Source organism: Schistocerca nitens, chromosome 12, assembly GCF_023898315.1.
Source record: "Schistocerca nitens isolate TAMUIC-IGC-003100 chromosome 12, iqSchNite1.1, whole genome shotgun sequence".
NCBI lineage: Eukaryota > Metazoa > Arthropoda > Insecta > Orthoptera > Acrididae > Schistocerca > Schistocerca nitens.
In genome coordinates this window covers 2314576-2339396 of record NC_064625.1, presented here as the reverse complement: position 1 = coordinate 2339396, position 24821 = coordinate 2314576, and the positions used below count along the sequence as shown (strand labels likewise).

The window sequence follows — 24821 nt, the reverse complement described above, 5'->3', positions numbered from 1 at the left end:
TTTTCTAAATGAGTAAATTTCCTGAAAATACAAACATACTTGTCACTGAATGTCAAACTGTGAGTTACCTATTGCTACTACGGCCTAACGCGATTCCCGTAATTGAATGTTGTTCAAAATTACGTGCGGCGAAATGCACATACCGGGACATTTCATAAATTCGGGAAAATTGTTTTGAGTCATTCGGTTCATTTCTAAGAACGTATTTCCTTCATTCTTACAAGTACCCTCACCCCTACGGCTACGGTTATTCCACATACTGTCTGCATCGAAAACTATAAAAATGTGACGGTTTCTTACAGGTTACCCGTATTTTACGATTTTATTTTGTGCAAACTGTGTAACACTACACTGAAAGACACGCGATTCTAAATGCAGAGAACAACAAAAGAACATGCGGAGGAATATCAGCTAAACTTGGTACAATAGCATTTACTATACAGAAAAACAATCGTCAGAAGACACGCGGCATCTGCGAGGTACGAGGGGGTCGGCGGTGACCCGGGAATGACCGAAAACATGTGCCGTAGGCCCGAGAGCCGGAGGCCCCAGCTAACTGGCGACCGTCCAGACGACACGACGCCCCTCCTGCACAGGAGAGCAGAAGTTGTAACGGTACTTTGACTACTGCACCTCCGCCAGAGCAAAGATGTGATTTACGATCGCGCATGCAGAAGAGCGCTGCACCAGCAACAGATTTTTGTAATTTTGATTTTTTTTTTTTTCCGTAGGTGCTCGTTTTAACAACTAATTCATTACTCTCTTGTTATCTTGTCTTCATATGTTTAAGACGTGTATTTTCTTGGCGCGGATATTAAAGAATGAAACGAACACACGGCGTCTTCAAGTTATTTCAGTAGTGATTTGCAATGGTTATCGCCAAATTTATAAATTAATCCAGACAGTGAGAACTTCAAGAAATTTTCATCAGACTGAGAACAAGAGGACCAGCGAACAATGAAAAAAGGACATCCTACAAGAAAATCGAGAAGTATTCCAGACGCAGCCACGAAGACTGTATATAATAGATACTACGTTTCTGACAGAATTATAAGGTAAACTTCAACTTATTTCTGATGCTATTTCCTTACAGTCGCTTTTTGTAGTGTTGCCGACCAGGTCTGCCATTCACGGTCAAATTACAGCACGATCTCAATCGGTAATACGAAGTCCGCCTTATCCGTAACTTATTCCATCAAAATTCAAAACCCAATCAGATTTTCTATTTTGTATTTTCACGGCAGAACCCCGAGGAGAGGAAACACTACGAAGTGTGAGGTAACAGTAAGTGTACAGGCGGCCGCAGCCCGCCCGCCCTCACCTCCGCCTCCAGAGCAGCCGCGCGCCTCCCCGCCTCCCACCGCTCCTCCGAGCGCACCGACTGCCGCGCCTCGGACGCCAGCCGCCCCTCCTCGCGCTTCGCTTCTTCCTGCGACTGCGACGCGTCTTTCAGCCTCTGCTTGTACTGAACTATTTCCGCTTCCAGGGACACTCTCTTTTCTGGTAGGGACAAAAATGAATAGAAACAATAATGAAGTGAAGATATTTTGAAAGCAGAAGAAACACAGACAGTGAGATGCATTTATCCAGACTAACAATATAACTGTAAAAACCAGTGTGTGTTTGTGTGACTTGAGAGCAGCTTGAGGCAATGTACAGGCTTCATTTCATCAAAATCGTATCACAGAAAAAATAGATATTGTAATTTAAAGTTTTACGAATCTGCTCAGCTTAGCATATTCGATGTTTACCAGGTGTAGAAGTATGAAACTGTAATTTGGTTGCAATAATCATACATATGTTGAAACTGATAAACAATATTATACTCAAAATAATCTCCATTGCGATTTATACATTTCTCCCATCTCTCCAGCAGGCTACAAATGCCACAGCAAAAAAACAGTTCTTCTTTTGAAGCGAACCAGTCAGTGAGCCATTTTGGTACATTTTCGTACCATCTGAAATGTCGTTCAGTAGGAGCGTGTCCCAGTGGTGCAAATAGACGACAATCGGGTGGAGCCAAGTCTGGAGAACAAGCTGTGTGCCGTAGTATGTCCCAACTGAACACCCCGATCGTTTCCCCGACCCGTTTTGCCGTGTGTGATGGTGCGTTATTGTGGAGCGATACGACTCTCTGTCACCTTTTTCCATATTCCGGTCATTTTTTCACATAATGCACTATTTAAATCGATCGTCTGCTGTTGGCAGCGACAGGTGTTAACGGTTTCACCGGGTTTTGGCATCTTATAATACGAGACACCCTTCTTATTCCACCAAACACCGCGCACTGTCTCCTTCCCGAAGCAATTTGGTCTCGCAGTGGTTTTCGACGGTTTTCCCGGATTCACCCACAATTTACGACACTTAAGAATTTCAAAATATATTCATTTTTCGTCACCTGTCACTATTCAACGTAGAAACGACTTTCTGTCCACAAATTGTAGTTCGTACACACAAAATTCGACACGTTTACGGGTTCGAAACAGATACCGACGTACGGAAGTCGGGTTACCGCGTGTCGACATTTGTCGTCGGCCGTTACAGGAAGCAGATGGCACTGCAGATGCGGTCTCACGGGCCTTACACTGATGGGAAGCACAATCTATAAGGAAATTCCAGTTGCATACTTCTACAGCTGGTACCTCAGTGAGGGCGTAGTACACTGGAGAACCACTAGGCGGCGCAGCCGGGTTGTTCTTCTCGACGGAGATGTATTTTCGGGAATTTCCACCAGTGACGGAATTGCGCACCACACTCTTATCATTACGAAAGCAAACAAACAATGAACTTACTTGGGTACGATAATACAGATTTATTGATTTTGCTTCGTGCATTAAAAATGTGAGAAAATTGCATTCCTTCTTCTGATATATTTTATTTATAGTTGACTCCTCAGTTACGAAAAGCATATTTACTGACAAAGTTTCCATTTGTTTGTAACTATTCCGGTACAGAACCCTAAAATGCCACAGTACACAGAGGCGCTTCTTTAACTTTCGGTGTGAAGTAAGGGTGTACAGCTAGTGCGTAACGTACACTACCTGATCGAAACTATCTGGAAACCGCTACGTAATGCAGACTCGGCTGTTAGATGTAACGAGAGACAGACCTGCCAGTATAAAAGGAGGCAGGGAAGTACTGTATTGACAGAGGAGAAGTAACAGCAGAATGAGTCACTCGGGGAAGGTCAGCGAATCTGAATGTGAACCGGTCATCGGATCTCACCAGAGTAACGAGGGCACCACGGACATTTTGTCGTTCAAAAACTGCCCGAGTCAACTGTCGGCGATGTGACCGTCGAGTACAAATGTGGAGGTAGGGCGCGAGGCAGATATCGTCTGGTGACGGGTAGGGACTGCACTGCGTTGTGAACAGTGATTGTAAAAAAATGTACAAAATCAGTGGAAAGCACCATTCGTGATTTCCTACGAGCTATCGGCAATCTAGCTAGCACGACGACTGTGCGTCGGAAGTTAAAAAGAACGGGGTGCAGAGCGGCTACGCACGAGTCTCACACTTCTGTAGTCGGAGGTCAGCGGTGCACAGAGTGACACCGCCGGACCGTGGAAAACTGGAAACGAACGGTTCGGGCACCGATGACGGTACGGTCTGAAGCAGTTTCGTGGAAGTGTTCGAGTGAAGTACGGAGGACGTAATATTACCGTCCGGGGCTATTTTTTGTGGTTAGGGTGGGGTCCCCTTTCTGTACTAATGAAAATGCTACACGTGGAAGGATACGAATAGGGAGAGGAGAAGGGAGGCGATTTAAAGAAAGATAGGATCGGGAGGAGACGGACGGGAGACGGGGCGGAGGCGAGTAGACGGACACAGAGATTGTCAAGCTAATGTAGTAGTGTACGGAGATTCCTCAGCACCGTGTACTGTGTACAGTAGAGGAACAGTTCGGAGACGGCGACCGAGGTAACGGCGCGACGGTACACTCTGTCGTAGAGGAGCGTCTACGAGGCAGAGGTCTGGGGACGGTACCGTTCCCGAAATCCTGACCCGAACCGGACGGAACACGTGCCGGAAGAGTCGGAATGTCGACTTCGCTCCGGACCCCGGCTTTTGACGTCGTCAGCTTTTCCCGACTCGGCTCTCGAGAAAGTCGGCGCCGCGTCCCTCCGCAGACATTCGTACACCTCGCCGGAAGCCCCGGGTGGAGTTGGAAGTGTCGCCGAGGCGGGTGGCCGACGCGGCCAGCGGCCGCCCGCTCTTGCGCTCGCGCCTGCACTCACCTGCCAGCCGCGCGAGCTCCCCCTGCAGCGAGGCGGCGCGCCCGCGGCTCTCCCGCAGCTCCGCCTGCCGCCGGCACAGCTCCTCCGTCAGGCCCTCCGTGCGGCCCTCCAGGAACGACGCCCGCTGCCGCAGGGCCTCGCACCGGGCGCAGCCGTCGCCCTGCGGGACAAAACGTGTACCGCACTCGCCTCCTTCCTCCTAATCGAATACGGGTGAGAACACTTCTGAGGTAACGTAATACAGGTTACGGTGATTTAATTTCTATTCGAGTACTCTCGTTTGCTCGGTCTGCGATTACGTAAAAACTGTGCTCGACAGACAGCTTTTTTTCCGTTCGCGTCGAGGAGACGTGTGAGGCGACATTCTCGTGGGAAAGAGGAGATGAGAAAAATAAATTTTAGCGATTTAGGGTGCGTTACAGCCTGCAGAAAGAATGAAACGCAATTTCTGTACGATAAGCGTATGGGCTGACAGCAAAAATATTTTTTTTAATGAAGTAGATTGAGAAGAGGCGGAGGAAAATGTTCATTACGTTGACGAGTGTATGCAAAATTAAAGTTCAAACTTTCTGGGCGATTAAAATTGTGTGCCGTACACGGAGAAAAATCCGGAGCCTCTTCCCCACCGAGCTACACGGACGGGACCGACGAGACCTGCCCTCGCGGCTCTGTGTCTGCTACAACTTCTCTCCTACCTCCCAAACATCAAACGAGTTCTCCTACACACACTTCCAGAATCGCACTCCCGGAAGGAAGGATCCGGGGGAGAAATGTCTCGGGTGTGAGTACCGGGCACAGGTCTCGAGTCACAACCGCACAGCTACGTCGGCAGGACTCGCGGGCTCTAGTTCCGTCATTCTGCTAAGTTTCCACCTGCCGGGAAGTTTCCGAACGGCATATACATTTCGGCACGGTCGACAACTGTCACAGAAAATTGAACTTCTTCCCAGGGTACACCGGCCAGTGGGGACTGTCGGACTAGAGAATGCAGTCCGCGCCGGGACAGGTGTGACCGAGGTGCGAGTGACGCGACCTGAGGGCTCGAGTGGGCGATTCCGGAACGGCCGATGTGTGCCAGTCGTGGGGGGGGGTGGCACCAATATACCACCAAAACTGCATTCACACATGCTTCCACCCACGTAAGTAAGCCTTTTTGTAACATATGTTTCTGCAGTGCTTGTGCACTGTTGCAAAAATGTTTCTTACATTGCTGTTCATAATACCTGCAAAATATAGTGCTCTCTCCCTTTTTTTTGTGAACACTATAAATCTGAATCAGTATCGAGAGTGTATAGATGTACAAATGTTGACCCAATTTATGAGAATATTGTCTCTGGATCCCATTTACTGTAATTGTGGCCAATCAAAGTGTGGAGGTAACGCTCGCCCTCGGAAACAGTTTAGCGTCGGCCATTCGACCCGGTGGACAGTTCCCCCTGTCCCCCTCCTCTGCCAACTTCAGTGGCCCCTTTCCTTTTCCTGCATCTGCTGATTATAATTGTAATAATGTACTGTTTTTCTGAGACATTAATTACTTGACTAAACACATATACACTACTAAACAACCAATCTTGCGTGCAGTTGCAGCTGCCGGTTTCCTACATAACAAACCCCGAGGGCAACGACAATAACATATTTTAATATTTCATATAATTATGGAGCTCATATAAAAAATTAATCTGGAGGTAGCATAACTCACAGCACAGACTACAATCGTTCAGCATTTGAGAATCAGAGCACTTAGCAAATTCCGACAAACATTGCACAGTAATTTCCAACCTTTTAAAAACTTCTCTCCCGCAACTACAAAAAGATTATCAATTACTAGTTTTGTTGCTCGTGCACATCGGGAATGACATTTTAATTTATTATTTCTTTACTATTGCCTCTTATCCAGGAAATTTCGCAGACAGTATCAGTAGGTACTACACAATGTATCTTAAAAATTATATTAACGTGCGACACACGATTCTTTAAAGAACTGGGGGTTGTCGGCTTGCGTGCCAGTGCTACACAACATCTCCATTTCTTTCAAAGGGGCTTGCATCCACACGAAGTGCGTTAGGCGGCATGTGACTTATTTTCGTAGGAGGCCGGCACCACAATTACGAGGAGTGCCCAGAAAATTTTGGCCTCGGTCACCTCAGAAAAACCAGTTACACGACAAATGTTTTGCCCATTTGCTCATACACCTCTGCAGACCGAGTGTACAACGAAATTCCCGTGCCGCAGTACGCCATTAGAGGATACAACACAGTAACAGGGAAGAGTACCGTGTGGTGACCAGTTCTCGGCCACGACGAAATTGTGTCACGTGCACGAGATTACTCGTCAGTTCCCCTAGTGACGTGCTGAAGTACTTCAATGTTTGGCAGAACTGCGAACACGTACCTGTGACTGTACAAAAAACTGACTGATTAACTAAGTTGCTTTTCAAAGGTGACATTTAAGACTTCACATATTCGGAAATACCCAATAAAATTTGTCGCACGACAAACTGTCGACAGTATCGGTTGTGCGGACTCTTTTGACAGTGATAGAGCTGACAGCAACAGGTCCACTAGAGCAGTTACTCGCCACCAGCTAACGTATCCATCTGTCACACAGACACACAGAGACACCAATACTGACCTCTGCTCTATTTCAAACAGAGACACTCTCGGCACTGGCAATGGAGAACAGAGCACTCCGTTATCAGTGATAGGGTCCATTTTCAGGGAGAAAACACCAAGAGGTCACACTAATAGTGTTTGAGGCTACAGATCAAAGAAAACGCTCCTCAAACAGAAAAAGAATCCCACGCGAAAGAGATACCGAACGCTTACGGAGTGGAAGTGGGCCGACACTCGATACGAGACAGACGGCGAGCGGGAACGGCATTCGGAGGTTTTTTTGCCGAGTAATGGGGCCCCTCACGTGCTCGGGGTGACGACCGTTTTAGAATATGACAGAAGAATGGGAAGGCTGCAGCTCACACATTACCCACCCCGGGAACTGGAGACGGCAACGGGCTCGCCGTGGCCTGCACCGACACAGAGCAGGTCTCCGGCCGCTTCCTGTCCTCGGCCGCCACCGCCGCTATCGCAGCTTCCTTGGCTGTAAAAATGAGAAAAAACATTGTGTTAAGCTAAAAACTGCCAACCTTCTCTCTCCTCCACCACTCCCAAGCACGCACAGAGAGGGAGGGTTAGGGTTGTTTTGCAGGAGGAGACCAAACAGTGAGGTCATCGATCTCATCGGATTATGGAGGGATGGGGAAGGAAGTTGGCTGCGTCCTTTCTGTAGGAACCATCCCAGCATTTGGCTGAAGTGATTTAGGGAAATCAGGGAAAACCTAAATCATGACGGCAAGACAAGGGATTGAACCATTGTCCTCCTGAATGCGAGTTCAGTGTGTTAACCACTGTGCCACCTCACTCAGTCAAAGAGGAAGGCAGAGGCAGAGTGAGAGGCATAGAGGGTGAGGGTGAGGTGAGGGAGTGGGGGATGGGTACCGGTAGGGGTAGGGGTAGGGGGAGAAGGACACTGGAGGGGATGGAAAGGGGAAGGGTAATGGGAGGGTGAGAGGGGACCGAGTGAGTGGGAGTGGGTGAGTGGGAGGGGAAGAGGGGGTGCGGGTGAAACAGGGGGCTGGGGGACAGGAGACCAAGAGCTGGGTTGGGGGTGAGGGAGAAGTGGGGGTGGGGTGAGAGGGAATGGGCATTTTAGGGGATGGGTTGTGAAAGGGAGGGGACCTGAAGGTTGCGTGCGGGGCTGAGGGGCCAAGGGCCGGGGGCAGAGAGAGCCGACAGGGTGTGCTGGGGGGGCGAGGGCATGGGGGCGCTAGACGGCAGCTTGCCAGACGTGTGGGGCGACAGCTGGCAGGTGCGTGGGACGGTGGGGATGCAAGGGGGTGAAGAAGAGGAAGACAGGCGTAGGGAGGGAGGGAGACAGGCGTAGGGAGGGAGGGAGACAGGCGTAGGGAGGGAGGGAGACAGGCGTAGGGAGGGAGGGAGACAGGCGTAGGGAGGGAGGGAGACAGGCGTAGGGAGGGAGGGAGACAGGCGTAGGGAGGGAGGGAGACAGGCGTAGGGAGGGAGGGAGACAGGCGTAGGGAGGGAGGGAGACAGGCGTAGGGAGGGAGGGAGACAGGCGTAGGGAGGGAGGGAGACAGGCGTAGGGAGGGAGGGAGACAGGCGTAGGGAGGGAGGGAGACAGGCGTAGGGAGGGAGGGAGACAGGCGTAGGGAGGGAGGGAGACAGGCGTAGGGAGGGAGGGAGACAGGCGTAGGGAGGGAGGGAGACAGGCGTAGGGAGGGAGGGAGACAGGCGTAGGGAGGGAGGGAGACAGGCGTAGGGAGGGAGGGAGACAGGCGTAGGGAGGGAGGGAGACAGGCGTAGGGAGGGAGGGAGACAGGCGTAGGGAGGGAGGGAGACAGGCGTAGGGAGGGAGGGAGACAGGCGTAGGGAGGGAGGGAGACAGGCGTAGGGAGGGAGGGAGACAGGCGTAGGGAGGGAGGGAGACAGGCGTAGGGAGGGAGGGAGACAGGCGTAGGGAGGGAGGGAGACAGGCGTAGGGAGGGAGGGAGACAGGCGTAGGGAGGGAGGGAGACAGGCGTAGGGAGGGAGGGAGACAGGCGTAGGGAGGGAGGGAGACAGGCGTAGGGAGGGAGGGAGACAGGCGTAGGGAGGGAGGGAGACAGGCGTAGGGAGGGAGGGAGACAGGCGTAGGGAGGGAGGGAGACAGGCGTAGGGAGGGAGGGAGACAGGCGTAGGGAGGGAGGGAGACAGGCGTAGGGAGGGAGGGAGACAGGCGTAGGGAGGGAGGGAGACAGGCGTAGGGAGGGAGGGAGACAGGCGTAGGGAGGGAGGGAGACAGGCGTAGGGAGGGAGGGAGACAGGCGTAGGGAGGGAGGGAGACAGGCGTAGGGAGGGAGGGAGACAGGCGTAGGGAGGGAGGGAGACAGGCGTAGGGAGGGAGGGAGACAGGCGTAGGGAGGGAGGGAGACAGGCGTAGGGAGGGAGGGAGACAGGCGTAGGGAGGGAGGGAGACAGGCGTAGGGAGGGAGGGAGACAGGCGTAGGGAGGGAGGGAGACAGGCGTAGGGAGGGAGGGAGACAGGCGTAGGGAGGGAGGGAGACAGGCGTAGGGAGGGAGGGAGACAGGCGTAGGGAGGGAGGGAGACAGGCGTAGGGAGGGAGGGAGACAGGCGTAGGGAGGGAGGGAGACAGGCGTAGGGAGGGAGGGAGACAGGCGTAGGGAGGGAGGGAGACAGGCGTAGGGAGGGAGGGAGACAGGCGTAGGGAGGGAGGGAGACAGGCGTAGGGAGGGAGGGAGACAGGCGTAGGGAGGGAGGGAGACAGGCGTAGGGAGGGAGGGAGACAGGCGTAGGGAGGGAGGGAGACAGGCGTAGGGAGGGAGGGAGACAGGCGTAGGGAGGGAGGGAGACAGGCGTAGGGAGGGAGGGAGACAGGCGTAGGGAGGGAGGGAGACAGGCGTAGGGAGGGAGGGAGACAGGCGTAGGGAGGGAGGGAGACAGGCGTAGGGAGGGAGGGAGACAGGCGTAGGGAGGGAGGGAGACAGGCGTAGGGAGGGAGGGAGACAGGCGTAGGGAGGGAGGGAGACAGGCGTAGGGAGGGAGGGAGACAGGCGTAGGGAGGGAGGGAGACAGGCGTAGGGAGGGAGGGAGACAGGCGTAGGGAGGGAGGGAGACAGGCGTAGGGAGGGAGGGAGACAGGCGTAGGGAGGGAGGGAGACAGGCGTAGGGAGGGAGGGAGACAGGCGTAGGGAGGGAGGGAGACAGGCGTAGGGAGGGAGGGAGACAGGCGTAGGGAGGGAGGGAGACAGGCGTAGGGAGGGAGGGAGACAGGCGTAGGGAGGGAGGGAGACAGGCGTAGGGAGGGAGGGAGACAGGCGTAGGGAGGGAGGGAGACAGGCGTAGGGAGGGAGGGAGACAGGCGTAGGGAGGGAGGGAGACAGGCGTAGGGAGGGAGGGAGACAGGCGTAGGGAGGGAGGGAGACAGGCGTAGGGAGGGAGGGAGACAGGCGTAGGGAGGGAGGGAGACAGGCGTAGGGAGGGAGGGAGACAGGCGTAGGGAGGGAGGGAGACAGGCGTAGGGAGGGAGGGAGACAGGCGTAGGGAGGGAGGGAGACAGGCGTAGGGAGGGAGGGAGACAGGCGTAGGGAGGGAGGGAGACAGGCGCACGTAGCGGGGCCCAGGAGGAGGGGGCACACGAAGGAGGGGCGCACGAAGGAGGGGGCCCACAGGAAAGAGGGGGCGGGGGCACAGCAAGAGGGGGCGGGGCCACAGCAAGAGGGGGGCGGGGCCACAGCAAGAGGGGGCGGGGCCACAGCAAGAGGGGGCGGGGCCACAGCAAGAGGGGGGCGGGGCCACAGCAAGAGGGGGGCGGGGCCACAGCAAGAGGGGGGCGGGGCCACAGCAAGAGGGGGCGGGGCCACAGCAAATGGGGGCGCGGGGCCACAGCAAGAGGGGGCCCGGGGCCACAGCAAGAGGGGGCGCGGGGACACAGCAAGAGGGGGCGCGGGGACACAGCAAGAGGGGGCGCGGGGCCACAGCAAGAGGGGGCGCGGGGCCACAGCAAGAGGGGGCGCGGGGCCACAGCAAGAGGGGGCGCGGGGCCACAGCAAGAGGGGGCGCGGGGCCACAGCAAGAGGGGGCGCGGGGCCACAGCAAGAGGGGGCGCGGGGCCACAGCAAGAGGGGGCGCGGGGCCACAGCAAGAGGGGGCGCGGGGCCACAGCAAGAGGGGGGGCGGGGCCACAGCAAGAGGGGGGGCGGGGACACAGCAAGAGGGGGGGCGGGGACACAGCAAGAGGGGGGGCGGGGACACAGCAAGAGGGGGCGCGGGGCCACAGCAAGAGGGGGCGCGGGGCCACAGCAAGAGGGGGGGGCGGGGCCACAGCAAGAGGGGGGGCGGGGCCACAGCAAGAGGGGGGGCGGGGCCACAGCAAGAGGGGGGGCGGGGCCACAGCAAGAGGGGGGGCGGGGCCACAGCAAGAGGGGGGGCGGGGCCACAGCAAGAGGGGGGGGGCGGGGCCACAGCAAGAGGGGGGGCGGGGCCACAGCAAGAGGGGGGGCGGGGCCACAGCAAGAGGGGGGGGCGGGGCCACAGCAAGAGGGGGGGGCGGGGCCACAGCAAGAGGGGGGGCGGGGCCACAGCAAGAGGGGGGGCGGGGCCACAGCAAGAGGGGGGCGGGGCCACAGCAAGAGGGGGGGCGGGGCCACAGCAAGAGGGGGGGCGGGGCCACAGCAAGAGGGGGGGCGGGGCCACAGCAAGAGGGGGGGCGGGGCCACAGCAAGAGGGGGGCGGGGCCACAGCAAGAGGGGGCGGGGCCACAGCAAGAGGGGGCGGGGCCACAGCAAGAGGGGGCGGGGCCACAGCAAGAGGGGGCGGGGCCACAGCAAGAGGGGGGCGGGGCCACAGCAAGAGGTGGGCGGGGCCACAGCAAGAGGGGGCGGGGCCACAGCAAGAGGGGGCGGGGCCACAGCAAGAGGGGGCGGGGCCACAGCAAGAGGGGGCGGGGCCACAGCAAGAGGGGGGCGGGGCCACAGCAAGAGGGGGCGGGGCCACAGCAAGAGGGGGCGGGGCCACAGCAAGAGGGGGCGGGCCAACAGCAAGAGGGGGGCGTGGCCACAGCAAGAGGGGGGCGTGGCCACAGCAAGAGGCGGGCGGGGCCACAGCAAGAGGGGGGCGGGGCCACAGCAAGAGGGGGGCGGGGCCACAGCAAGAGGGGGGCGGGGCCACAGCAAGAGGGGGGCGGGGCCACAGCAAGAGGGGGGCGGGGCCACAGCAAGAGGGGGGCGGGGCCACAGCAAGAGGGGGGCGGGGCCACAGCAAGAGGGGGGCGGGGCCACAGCAAGTGGGGGGCGGGGCCACAGCAAGAGGGGGGCGGGGCCACAGCAAGAGGGGGGCGGGGCCACAGCAAGAGGGGGGCGGGCCACAGCAAGAGGGGGGCGGGCCACAGCAAGAGGAGGGGGGGCACAGCAAGAGGAGTGGGGCACAGCAAGAGGAGGGGGGGCACAGCAAGAGGAGGGGGGGCACAGCAAGAGGAGGGGGGCACAGCAAGAGGAGGGGGGCACAGCAAGAGGGGGGGGGCCACAGGAAGAGGAGGGGGGCCACAGGAAGAGGAGGGGAGGCACAGGAAGAGGAGGGGAGGCACAGGAAGAGGAGGGGGGGCACAGGAAGAGGAGGGGGGGCACAGGAAGAGGAGGGGGGGCACAGGAAGAGGAGGGGGGCACAGGAAGAGGAGGGGGGCACAGGAAGAGGAGGGGGGCACAGGAAGAGGAGGGGGGCCACAGGAAGAGGAGGGGGGCCACAGGAAGAGGAGAGGGGCCACAGGAAGAGGAGAGGGGCCACAGGAAGAGGAGGGGGGCCACAGGAAGAGGAGGGGGGCCACAGGAAGAGGAGGGGGGCCACAGGAAGAGGAGGGGGGCCACAGGAAGAGGAGGGGGGCCACAGGAAGAGGAGGGGGGCCACAGGAAGAAGAGGGGGGGCCACAGGAAGAAGAGGGGGGGCCACAGGAAGAAGAGGGGGGGCCACAGGAAGAGGAGGGCGGCCACAGGAAGAGGAGGGGGGCCACAGGAAGAGGAGGGGGGGCCACAGGAAGAGGAGGGGGGCCACAGGAAGAGGAGGGGGGGCCACAGGAAGAGGAGGGGGGGCCACAGGAAGAGGAGGGGGGGCCACTGGAAGAGGAGGGGGGCCACAGGAAGAGGAGGGGGGCCACAGGAAGAGGAGGGGGGCCACAGGAAGAGGAGGGTGGGCCACAGGAAGAGGAGGGGGGGCCACAGGAAGAGGAGGGGGGCCACAGGAAGAGGAGGGGGGGCCACAGGAAGAGGAGGGGGCCTCAGGAAGAGGAGGGGGGCCACAGGAAGAGGAGGGTGGCCACAGGAAGAGGAGGGGGGCCACAGGAAGAGGAGGGGGGCCACAGGAAGAGGAGGGGGGCCACAGGAAGAGGAGGGGGGCCACAGGAAGAGGAGGGGGGCCACAGGAAGAGGGGGGGCCACAGGAAGAGGGGGGGCCACAGGAAGAGGGGGGGCCACAGGAAGAGGGGGGCCACAGGAAGAGGGGGGGCCACAGGAAGAGGGGGGGCCACAGGAAGAGGGGGGGCCACAGGAAGAGGGGGGGCACAGGAAGAGGGGGGCCACAGGAAGAGGGGGGCCACAGGAAGAGGGGGGGCCACAGGAAGAGGGGGGGCCACAGGAAGAGGGGAGGGGCCACAGGAAGAGGGGCAAAGGAAGAGGGGGGGCCACAGGAAGAGGGGGGGCAAAGGAAGAGGGGCAAAGGAAGAGGGGCAAAGGAAGAGGGGCTTCCTGCTTCTTATCTGGCGAGTAGCAATCGGTGGTCCTTCTCGTATCGTTGTTGTAATTTTACTAGTTTAACGTGCTAGTTTGTGAACTACTACAGTTTCTAGCAGATCTTGGCACCGTTTCTAAATCCCAGGAAAATTAGTGTACATCCAAAGTTCTGCAACACAAAATAGGACTTATCGTGTATATCAGTATAAAAGATATGTAATCAAGTGTTATTTTAATAAAAGTTTGTGCCTAATAGAAACAAATATTCTCTACTTTTTCTATATTTTTATGTCACTATAGAAAATGTAATGACTGTGTAATTTAACATTTTACAGTGCACGTTCTACGGGCTTTAGGTAAATGCTGTGTGCAAAGCCACAGACATTTGCCACTCACGATTCATGTTAGCCAGTCTCAGAGTTACTTTCATTAAGCACACTCACTTTGCTACTCAATCCACATTCGGCATTCCAAAGATTACAGTTGCTACATTAACCGGTGATTTATTACGGCTGCTACGTTAATCGGTCGACAAGTGAAGTCTGCACGGACGTACTGTAATATGTATCCGTTTGGTATCTAACAGTATTGAGTATGAATGATGCATTACAGCCATTTGTTTTACTATGTTAGATTCACTGAAATTTATGTGGTTTACTAACACATTGTGTTACCAGTACAAAGTTTACTACATATAAGCAGACCTACTGTTATATGTATCTGTTAGGTATTTAATAGTATTGAGTGTGAATAATGCATTACAGTCATTTGTTTTATTATGTCACATTCATTGAAGTTTATTTGTTTTACTAACACATTGTGTTACCAGTATATTGTTTACTACATACAAGCTGATCACCATCAATTTGAAAAGTGATAAACAATAAGTATAAAATGAAGAACTATTTCAATGGTGGTGTGCAAAACTTATTCAAAAATTACTCAAACTCCCAGTGATCGACAACTGGACTTTGCAAAAGCACCAGTTCGATAACATGAGTAGCCTTACAACAGCCACTGAAATAACAGCTCAGTCAAATGTAGTGGCCACAGGTTACGAATCTCTTCCAGCTGCACTATTAACCATTTTTCGACGACATTAAATAATTTCTCATTTAGAGTAAATTAAGAATCTTACAGACATATATCACTCTCCGGCATTCAGTTGTCACAGTAGGGTGCATCCGTGTATTCTAGCACTAGGCGATACATTATTACTGTGAAGAAGAGAAGCAGTTATACTCCTGCATATAAATGACACAGTTTTATATAAAGTTTTATTAATTACTTAAAAACGTGACAGATCACAACCTAAATGACATTCTTTAGTCCCGAAGTTTCAGTGCCGACAGAGAGCGTAGCCTGCACTCACAGTCAGACCGGAGGTACTAGTTAAATTATTTTCGACTTAAGTCTGATTGTCTATGTGCAGAGTCAGAATTCAGAGAGCCAGACAGTGAGGAACGCGAGACAAACCTCGGCTGGCTTATAAAATACAACAGAAATACTATAGTAAAAAATGAAGAAAAACATTTTGTGGAACAAAGGAGGTGGATAAATCAAACAACATAATTCCATTCACATATGGCTGTCTTAGAAAGCTGATTTTTTCGTATCATACGAGACAGGGTTTCAACAGTTTGCACGCTTCGGTAGATACAGGTGAGGACGAGGGTTGTCAACTGTCGAATTAACAGAAAGAAAAGTGACTCGTGCAGATAATTGTTTTAATTTATCTTGTAGCTTGTGTACGGCTCTCCACATTCACCACAGAAAACAGACCACACGAGCTACAAATTAAATTTACCGAGCTGTTAAGTACACACCGAGCACAGTTTGATGTGATGCTCTGTTGCAATGTTAGTGGAACGTATCCGAAGCGTTTTATCTGGTCTTACTCTTATGTACCACCCTTTTTTGTTTGCTAATGCTTGGCACTTTTAACATAGATGTAATGATGGAGAGAAGTAGATGTAGATATCCGAATGTTTTATAAGGTGGAAGTACAATAATATTTGTCAGTAACTGAGGCACACTGCGGCCGATCTACAAGTATCTGTCTCGTCAAAATCTATCGAGAATCCTCTTCGACACCAATAATTTAAATCAAACTGGGAGTAAAATTATCTTTGAAATACGAAGGTCACTAAAAAAGAAATGCACTATATATATATATATATATATATATATATATATATATATATATATATATATATATATATATATATTCCCCTTATTTTTGAGATATTTATAGTATGTTGATACATTCTTGATAGGCGAAATGTCATTTTTCTTTTGACAGCCTTATAGGACTGTGGAACTGAGGCTGGCATACTTGCACAATACAAAACGAGATCGGATCGTTTGAACCACCGTTTAGAGGTCTTCACGAGGGAGCCAGTCTCGTTCCACAGAGGGGTCGCCAATCAATCTAAGAGGTGGCGATCACACAGTGCTCGATCGGGCCCGTAGTGTGAGCATTTTGGCGGCGTCCACTGAAGCTTCGAGATCTCGGTGGCGGTTTTGTCACAGACACGTGACCGGACGGTATCGTGCGATGGCACGAGCGACAGTTCTTCCGAGTCAAAAAACACCGCAGCCGATACTTCCCGTGAGATGTGCAGTTTTCAATTTATTCTCCTTCGGCAAGTTTCAACAATAGTGCAGTTCCGTCAACCGACTTTTTGTCTCTAGTTCGAAGTGAAGCAGTCGTGTTTCATTTCGCGCCACAATTCTTGGGAGGAAGTCAGCTGCCAAATCCTCTTACCGATCCAAAAGTTCACTGCACATTGTCTTCCCCATCTCTCTGTGAGCACCAGTTAACATTCTTCGAATTCACAGGGCACACACCACTTATTATTCTCCACGTACTCCCATTAAGACCGACAGTTCATTCACGGTTACGTGTCTGTCGGCCAAAATCAAACTGCAAACACGACACACACTGTAGGGAGTCCGTGCAGTGCTCGGCCTGCTGCCCGAGTGTCAGTGTGTCCTCTTTCACCAGACTGTCTGCTCGCCTGACGGCCAACTGTAGTCAGGTCGATATACCACATCGTATCTACGACACTTAACCGTCGTCAGTGAAAACTCGGTGGCCCGACGGAAGTACTGAAGTATGCGAGCAGTGAAAACGTCTACGACTGGAGCCCAGTTACTTGGAAGTACTACTTGTTCGAATGTCCCAAATCGGGGCACCCCAGTTCCCGATCGACAGTAGTCGTTCGACTTCGGCACACTGACATTTCACGTCTGCCCACTGCCGACATTAGTGAACCGATAATACGGAATGTCACGTATACTGCTGCAGTGAAGAAATTGTGCCGTGTTACAAATTAATAGGTCTCTCGGTGAGTAGTGAAGCAGTTACTAAACGATTCCGGGCAGCACCAGCTACTCTTTTCAATTTTCACAGAAGGTGAAACAGTACTTCATGGAGGGGAGATAGAGAAGTAATTAACACAGTGGTAAATGTTGTGAGTGGGAGCGCAAAGGTAAAGAATAGCTCCACCCTCTCTCTCAGCTGAGACAAACAATGACATACACAGGAGCAAGCATCAGCTCTGTCTCAACAAGACATAAATTTCAGTTCAAATTTTTCAGTTAGACACTGCCTCCCACTCTGGCTGAATTACTTTAAAATGACCAGTACAAGGAAAAAGATAGATTGGTACTCACTTTAAAGATGACACGTTAGAGTTGTACACAGGCACAACAAAAAGACAGTTACACATTTAGTTTTTGGCCAAAGCATTCTTCAGAAATGGAAAAACAGATATATATTCATTCGAACGAGCAAGCACATGTCACGCACACGTGACCGCCATCTCTGGCAGCTCAGACCAGAATGGACATTCTACTTCCACATGTAAAAATACTATTATTTATTGAAGGAACTCCTGGTGTAGTTTACCTCAGTTGCAAATATAGATTCTCTGTATAACAGCAGCCCACTTTCTGATCACATTAACAACTTCAGTTCCTCTTCTTTCTATGTTGTTGTTTCCTATTTTTCCAGTATTCCCTCATTTTCTCTCCACGAAGTCTCTTCCTTTCTTCTGTCCATGTTGTTTCCGATTTTTTATTTCTTCTGCTTTGAAAACCTTCCAAATTTAGTATTTTATTTTTAAAATGGTTTCTTTCTGCTATTTCTGATTCTTTGATGTTGTTTATTTCTAGATCTTCCCCTACTTCTGTAATAAGTGCTATTGTCAATTTCTTCTTCCAGAAATATAGGAGTATTTGTTTTGTTAGTCTATTTCCATCCATTCAGTAGAGGTGTCCGAAAAAGGTTAATCTTCGTTTGGCCGTTACTTCACATTTCTTCTCTATATTTTTGTAGATCTCCTCATTACTTCTTATTTTCCAATCATCTGCAGATTTTTTTGCACCCATTATTTTTCTAATAATCCTTCTTTCCACTACCCCTAGTCTGTCCATCTTATAGTTCATCGTTAGACATTCAGATCCGTATAAACATTCTGGTCGTATCACTGTGGTGTAGTGTTTTAGTTTTGTTTTTCTAGATATACGTTTCTTGTTGTAAATATTTTTGGTCAAACCATATGCTCTTTCCATTTTGTTAATTCTTACATTTATTGCAGATTTTTCTAGTCTATTCTGTTGTATAGTCTCTCCAAGATATTTAGCTTTATTTACTTGCTCTATTTTACCTATTTGTGTTTCTACGAATTTTGGTGCGTTTTTTATATTTGTCATGAATTTTGTTTTTTCAGCTGAAAATTTGAGACCAGTTCTGTTTGCAATTTTTTCCAGAAGGTTCATCTGAATAATTGCTTCTGTCAGATTTTCTGAAAGTATTGCAAAATCTTTCACAACAGCCAAGGAGTTTACCTTGATTCCATTTGTTTTCCTTCCCAGAGTTATTGGTTCAATTTTGTGATTTTTTTAGCTCCAAACTCCAGATCCTTACAATTTTTCTAGAACACAATTAAACAGTAAAGGCGATAACCTTCACCTTCTCTAACACCAGTTTTTATTTCAAATGGCTGAGATACTTCTCTCATAAATTTGCTAATTTCAATTTAACACCAAATTCTCTAATGACCTTATCTATTATTTCTCTGTCTATACAATCAAACGCTTTCTCAAAATCAATAAATGACACTATTATTGGTTTGCCGGTTAACATTCTATGGCGAATTATTGACTTTAAGTTAAAAATTTGTTCTGCACAGTATCTTCCCTTCCGAAAACCACCCTGATATTCTCCCAGTTGTTTATCTAAAGTATCTACCACTCTGTTCAGGAGAATTTCTGATAATATTTTGTATGGCAGAAGTGACACTCCTCTGTAATTATTGACACTTTGTTTGTCTCTCTTTTCATGTAGCAGGTGAATTAATGCCGTTTTTCATTCAACTGGAATCTTTTCAGTTTTCCTATTATTATTATTATTATTATTATTATTAGTATTATTTTCTTTCACTTAACCCAAAATATAATTGGAAAATCCAGTCACATGAGTGGGAGAAAAATACTGCAACAATGTTCAACAAGTGAAAGAAGATTACTGGAGATGTTTCAGTGTTGTCGAACTCACAACAGGTAAAATTATAATTAATGACAAAAGACGGTTCAGCGTTGGTCTTTGAAGTAGAAATCTTTATTTCTGTTGCAAATCAATTTCAATCACTGCTTGACCACGATCAGTGCTGAAGATAAAACAAGAATAAATTGATCAGACTGCACTACGACATACTACATCTGGCCAACTGTATACGGAACAGCATACAGATGAGATCGTTTGCATCAACATATCTAGTATTAAAGCCCTGTGGACTCATAAATACAAGCTGTAAAACTGTAATATCTGCACATGTCAGTGAAGAGTATGTGTCAGACCAAAGCCAGCTGCTTACCTGTGCAGCTATGCTCATTGGCAACATCAGACACAACTGCGCCCTCTTTAATGATCGTTATTAAAAAACCTGTTATTAATTAAGATGGAAGATATAAGAAATAAAGTATTTAATCCATGCACACATCATGAACATAACTGTAAAAATCTGTAGAATTAATAGTGAAATCATAAAACTGACAACACTCACACCTTCTGGCGTATGTTGCAAGAACCATGTCCCGACATTTGTATACGATGAACCCTAGTAGAAGATAGCATTGCAGACATTATATGCATGTAATGCTGAAATAATTCCAGCAAAACCAAAAGAACTGGGTTACACTGTTGTGCCCTTTTACATTAAATTTTTTTATACTCGTACAATTCCAAATGCCTTTATGACAGACAATGTTTAAAATACAATTTAGGTATAAAAATACGCAACACCGTGTAAAAATTTTTTAAAAACCAAATTACAAATTCGTCATTATTCACATTTAGGTGGAGTGAATGTACCGTACCATCTGGCATTAATTTTGACACTCGTACATTTTTGAGTGACATATAAAAACCGTGTCGATATAAACGTGTATACAATGCTATCTGCAACTTTTTGTTTTAACCGGCATAGAAAATTTTCATAATTGTATTTAGATAAAGTTACATTAACATCATATATTGCCATCATGTGTTCTTGACATTTGAATCTGGAGAATGATTCCTCCTTTTACTGAAATTGAGATTTTAATCTAAAATATCTCATCACAGTTTGGTGTTATGAAATGTCTCATAAGTAAAAATAAAGGAAACATGGAGTAACACTGCACAGCCCTTGCAAACAGATTTTGTTCCGATACGGTCTTCTGCTGTAGTGGTACGATATAAGGGGAATCGAGTAAACCTTATTGCCCGTCCACTGTACAGGCAGGTCTCATTTTTTATAGTCGGTATCAGAAGTGATGCGAAGCTCTCCCCGAAAAGTGACATGTACTCGTTGAGCAGTGTACATCTGACTGACTTGTTGCTGCACTATCTTCCTTTATCACACCTGTTTAACGATTTTAATTGTTATGTCAAATCAGGAGATGAACTGCTTACAGAACCTTACTTCAAATCTTGCCCAGCACGCCTTTTGTGTCGGGCAGACTGGAAGGAGGCTCCGAGTGAGGTTCTGCGAGCGTGTGACATCGGATAGGTGTGATATAGGAGGCGAATATGGTTTTGTGGCACACTCGATTGATACTGCCCGTGACATAGTAAATACTGCCCGTGACATCATAATTAAAATTGTTGCAAGGGATTAAAAAGAAGATGTCACGATCTCCTCGAGGAGGTGGAGATACATAGTGTGGTAAAACGTCGGCCAGGTGTACGCTGCTCGATGAGCAGATGTCAGTGAAAAACACTATCATTCACTTGTGGGATTGCTTTCTATCACTTCTAGTACCGACTACAAAAAATGAGACCCGTCTGTGCAGTGGACGGGCAATAAGATTTACGTACCACTACAGCAGAAGACCGTATCGGAACAAAATCTGTTTGCAAGGGCTGTGCAGTGTTACTCCATGTTTCCTTTATTTTTACTTATGAGACATTTCATAACACCAAACTGTGATGAGATATTTTAGATTAAAATCTCAATTTCAGTAAAAGGAGGAATCATTCTCCAGATTCAAATGTCAAGAACACATGATGGCAATATATGATGTTAATGTAACTTTATCTAAATACGATTATGAAAATTTTCTATGCCGGTTAAAACAAAAAGTTGCAGATAGCATTGTATACACGTTTATATCGACACGGTTTTTATATGTCACTCAAAAATGTACGAGTGTCAAAATTAATGCCAGATGGTACGGTACATTCACTCCACCTAAATGTGAATAATGACGAATTTGTAATTTGGTTTTTAAAAAATTTTTACACGGTGTTGCGTATTTTTATACCTAAATTGTATTTTAAACATTGTCTGTCATAAAGGCATTTGGAATTGTACGAGTATAAAAAAATTTAATGTAAAAGGGCACAACAGTGTAACCCAGTTCTTTTGGTTTTGCTGGAATTATTTCAGCATTACATGCATATAATGGCTGCAATGCTATCTTCTACTAGGGTTCATGCGATACAACATATGTCGGGACGTGGTTCCTGCAACATACGCCAGTAGGTGTGAGCGTTGTCAGTTTTATGATTTCACTACGAATTCTACAGATTTTTACATTTATGTTCATGACTTGTGCATTAATTAAATACTATATTTCTTATATCTTCCATCTTCATTAATAACAGGTTTCTTAATAACGATCAGTAGAGAGGAGCAGCTGGCCCAGTCGCTTTTGTATCTTTGGTGTGACACGTACTCTCCACTTATATGTGCAGATAGTGCAGCTTTACAGATCGTATTTATGAGTCCACGGGGCTTTAATACTAGATCTGTCGATGCAAACGATCTATTTTCTTTCTTGTACAGTTGGGTAGATGTAGTATGTTATAGTGCAGTCTGATCAATTTATTCTTGTTTTATCTTCAGCACTGACAATGGTCGAGCAGTGACTGAAACTGATTTGCAACAAAAATAAAGATTTCTACTCCGACGACTCATGCCGAAGCTCTGACTGTTATTAATATCGGTGTGGCGTTCGCGGTGCAAGTGGCTCCTGACGGAACCACCTTTCGAAACAAAATTATAATTAATGCTACAGACAGGCAGCAGTGACGGTAATGAGGACGTTGACGTCGCACACACACGTGGAGAACGTAATAAGAGTGATCAGTGCACACTTGCAATTCAGCAAATTATATGCTGATAAATGTTTAAAATTTGAACGATTCTTTCTATTGACACACTGTGTCATTGGCACTGCCTCTTTTTAATCCCTTAACATAAAGTCCTAAGCCTTTATTAATTTAACAGAAACTGAAAATCCTGAGACAACTTACGAACAGACAGTGGGGGAAAAAAAAACAGCTCACTTATACCCATTCCAGCACCAACAGCTACGCGTTCGGCCGCTAGCGAGTGTTCCGTCCTAAGTTTCTATCCCAGCTGCCGTGTTTCAGTCGAGGTGGGTGCCGTGAAATATTGTGTTTACTGTTGCAGCTTCAAATACTCGACAGCAATATGTGCGTTTTCAGCCACTGTCCCGTATTGTCGGTTAGGCAGTGCTCCGGAAAATGGACGACTGTAGTGATCCCTAGCTGACATCGAACATAGCAGCCCAGAAACTGGAGAGAAGGACGCGACGACTTTCATCAGAGACCGAAAGTGATAACCGTTCATCAGATAACTGACGAGTACTCGCCAACAGTAAGAGATAAATATGTCTAGTGTGCTCCGGTAGGCTCTTCCGAGATTTCCGTTTGAGGGAATCGGACGTGAAATACGTCGTCTGACTTCGTATCTGTACAAAACTAAAAAAGGCTAAGTGTCAGAATACACTGATCAAAGTCCAGTGCACAAGTATATTCAGGAAATTTGTAATTCATAATTTTGAGCTTTCAAAGTTATCTTTATATGGCTATATGTAATAATGTCAATCTTTACAGGATGCTTCTTGTTAATAAAAAACAATAGTTTCTGGAACACAAATACTAAAAAAAAAAAAAAAAAAAAAATCAATACATTACAAGGTTAACACTGACTGCTGAATTGTTTAGAGAATCTGGAATGGAATTAGTAGCTACAAACACCTTCATTCGATACAAACCTACCAATTTCGATTTAACAAATCCCGTGAGATTCGTTACACCTCTAAGTCCGTTTTTACTTTCAAAGAGAAGATACAAAGCACAGAGCTCGTGTGTCGTGCCGGCAGCTCGCATTCCATTCTCTCCGTACCACCTCTCACCCCTGAGCTGCCGACGTGCTGCGAGTCGGCGGACAGAGCTCGTTTCTTCCGCTCCGCAGATATCTGTTAGAATTAGTCCAGAGTGTCACCTACAAACTGCAGGAAGTAGACAGCGGCTCGGTCCCACCGTAGAGGTGGCTCTGCACCGCTTCCGTCTTTCGAGTGACGTAGTGTCCGCCCGGCAGGTACCGGAGTGCGGCAGGCAGTGCCCCTACTCACCCCTGTCGATCTCCTGGGAGACCCTCCCAGCGTACAGGTCGAGGCGCGCCCGCAGCCGGGCGGCCTCGCGCCGCAGCTCCGCCCTCTCCGCCTCCCAGCCGGCGCGCTCCTGCTCCACCCCCTGCAGCAGCAGCTCCTTCGAGCCGCACACCTCCACGTACATCTGCTTCACTCGGTCGCACTCCTCCGCGGCCTTCTCCAGCTGACACCTGCAAAACGTACAGACGTCACACGCCGGCCTCCGTGTCTCGTGAACTCCCTACGTGTCGTCCGTCTGAGAAATTGTCACCCGACTCTTTAATATTTATTTACTCGACCTGACGAGATCGGAGGCTTCGACATACTGGGAACGTCGAGGTAATACGAGGGTCGTTTTTTAAGTAAGGGCCGTTCGCGCGTACAGTCCCGTAGTTAGTGTGGACGCCGCAACGAGCCACCGCGCCACTTGCCGGCATCCTTCCCGTTCACACTGATGCAAGTTGCAGCTCTGTAGCTGACGTGTACGCATCGCTGTGCAACTTTATAACGTTTACGATTATTGAATCGCCCGCCGCGTGTGAGATACGGTCAGTGATACGATTTTTGACCGCGAGAAGCCTATCGGCTGCAGAAATTCATCATTAGTTAACAGAAGTTTATGGCTCGAATGCAACGAGTGAAGGTAAAGTGCGTCAATGGGTTAGAGAGTTTAAAAATGGCCGTCAAAATATCCCTGACGAAGAACGCTCAGGCCGGCCCTCTGTGAACACTGCTGATTTGGTGACTGCAGTCGAAACAAAGATTCGTGAGGACAGAAGATTCATAATTTCCACTCTTTCTTTGGAATTTCCACAAGTTTCAAGATCGGTTTTGTACAAAATTGTGTCTGAAAACCTAAACTTTCAGAAACTGTGTTCTCGGTGGGTACCCAGAGGACCACAAAGGGAAGAGGTTTGCCACTTCATTGGACTTTTTGATTCGTTACGAGGAAGAAGGGGATGACATGTTGAGTCAAATTGTCACTGGAGATGAAACGTGGGTATCCCATATCACTCCCGAAAATAAGCGACAATTGATGGAATAGCGACACACAACCTCACCCGTCAAGGTCAAAGCCAAACAGACGCTGTCAAAGCGCAAGATTATGGCAACTGTGTTCTGGGACAGGTGCGGTGTTTTGCTAGTGGACTTTATGCCACGAGGAATGACAATCAACTCAGATGCCTACTGTGCAACTCTAAAGAAGCTCTGCAGAGCAATTCAAAACAAAAGGCACGGCATGCTGACAAAAGGTGTTTTGCTAGTGGACTTTATGCCACGAGGAATGACAATCAACTCAGATGCCTACTGTGCAACTCTAAAGAAGCTCCGCAGAGCA

At 49.7% G+C, this 24821-nt stretch overlaps 1 protein-coding gene across 1 annotated transcript in view; it reads right to left on the bottom strand.

Annotated features, from left to right (window-relative positions):
- The window catches only part of LOC126215301 (trichohyalin-like), a 262572-nt gene that overhangs the window by 93381 nt on the left and 144370 nt on the right, over positions 1–24821 (bottom strand). Inside the window, exons 13-16 of the mRNA XM_049941984.1 lie at positions 23465–23673; positions 7225–7334; positions 4239–4398; positions 1322–1500 (exon numbers count right to left, since the gene is read on the bottom strand). Coding sequence (XP_049797941.1) covers positions 1322–1500; positions 4239–4398; positions 7225–7334; positions 23465–23673 — 658 coding nt within the window. The remainder of the gene's footprint in view (positions 1–1321; positions 1501–4238; positions 4399–7224; positions 7335–23464; positions 23674–24821) is intronic.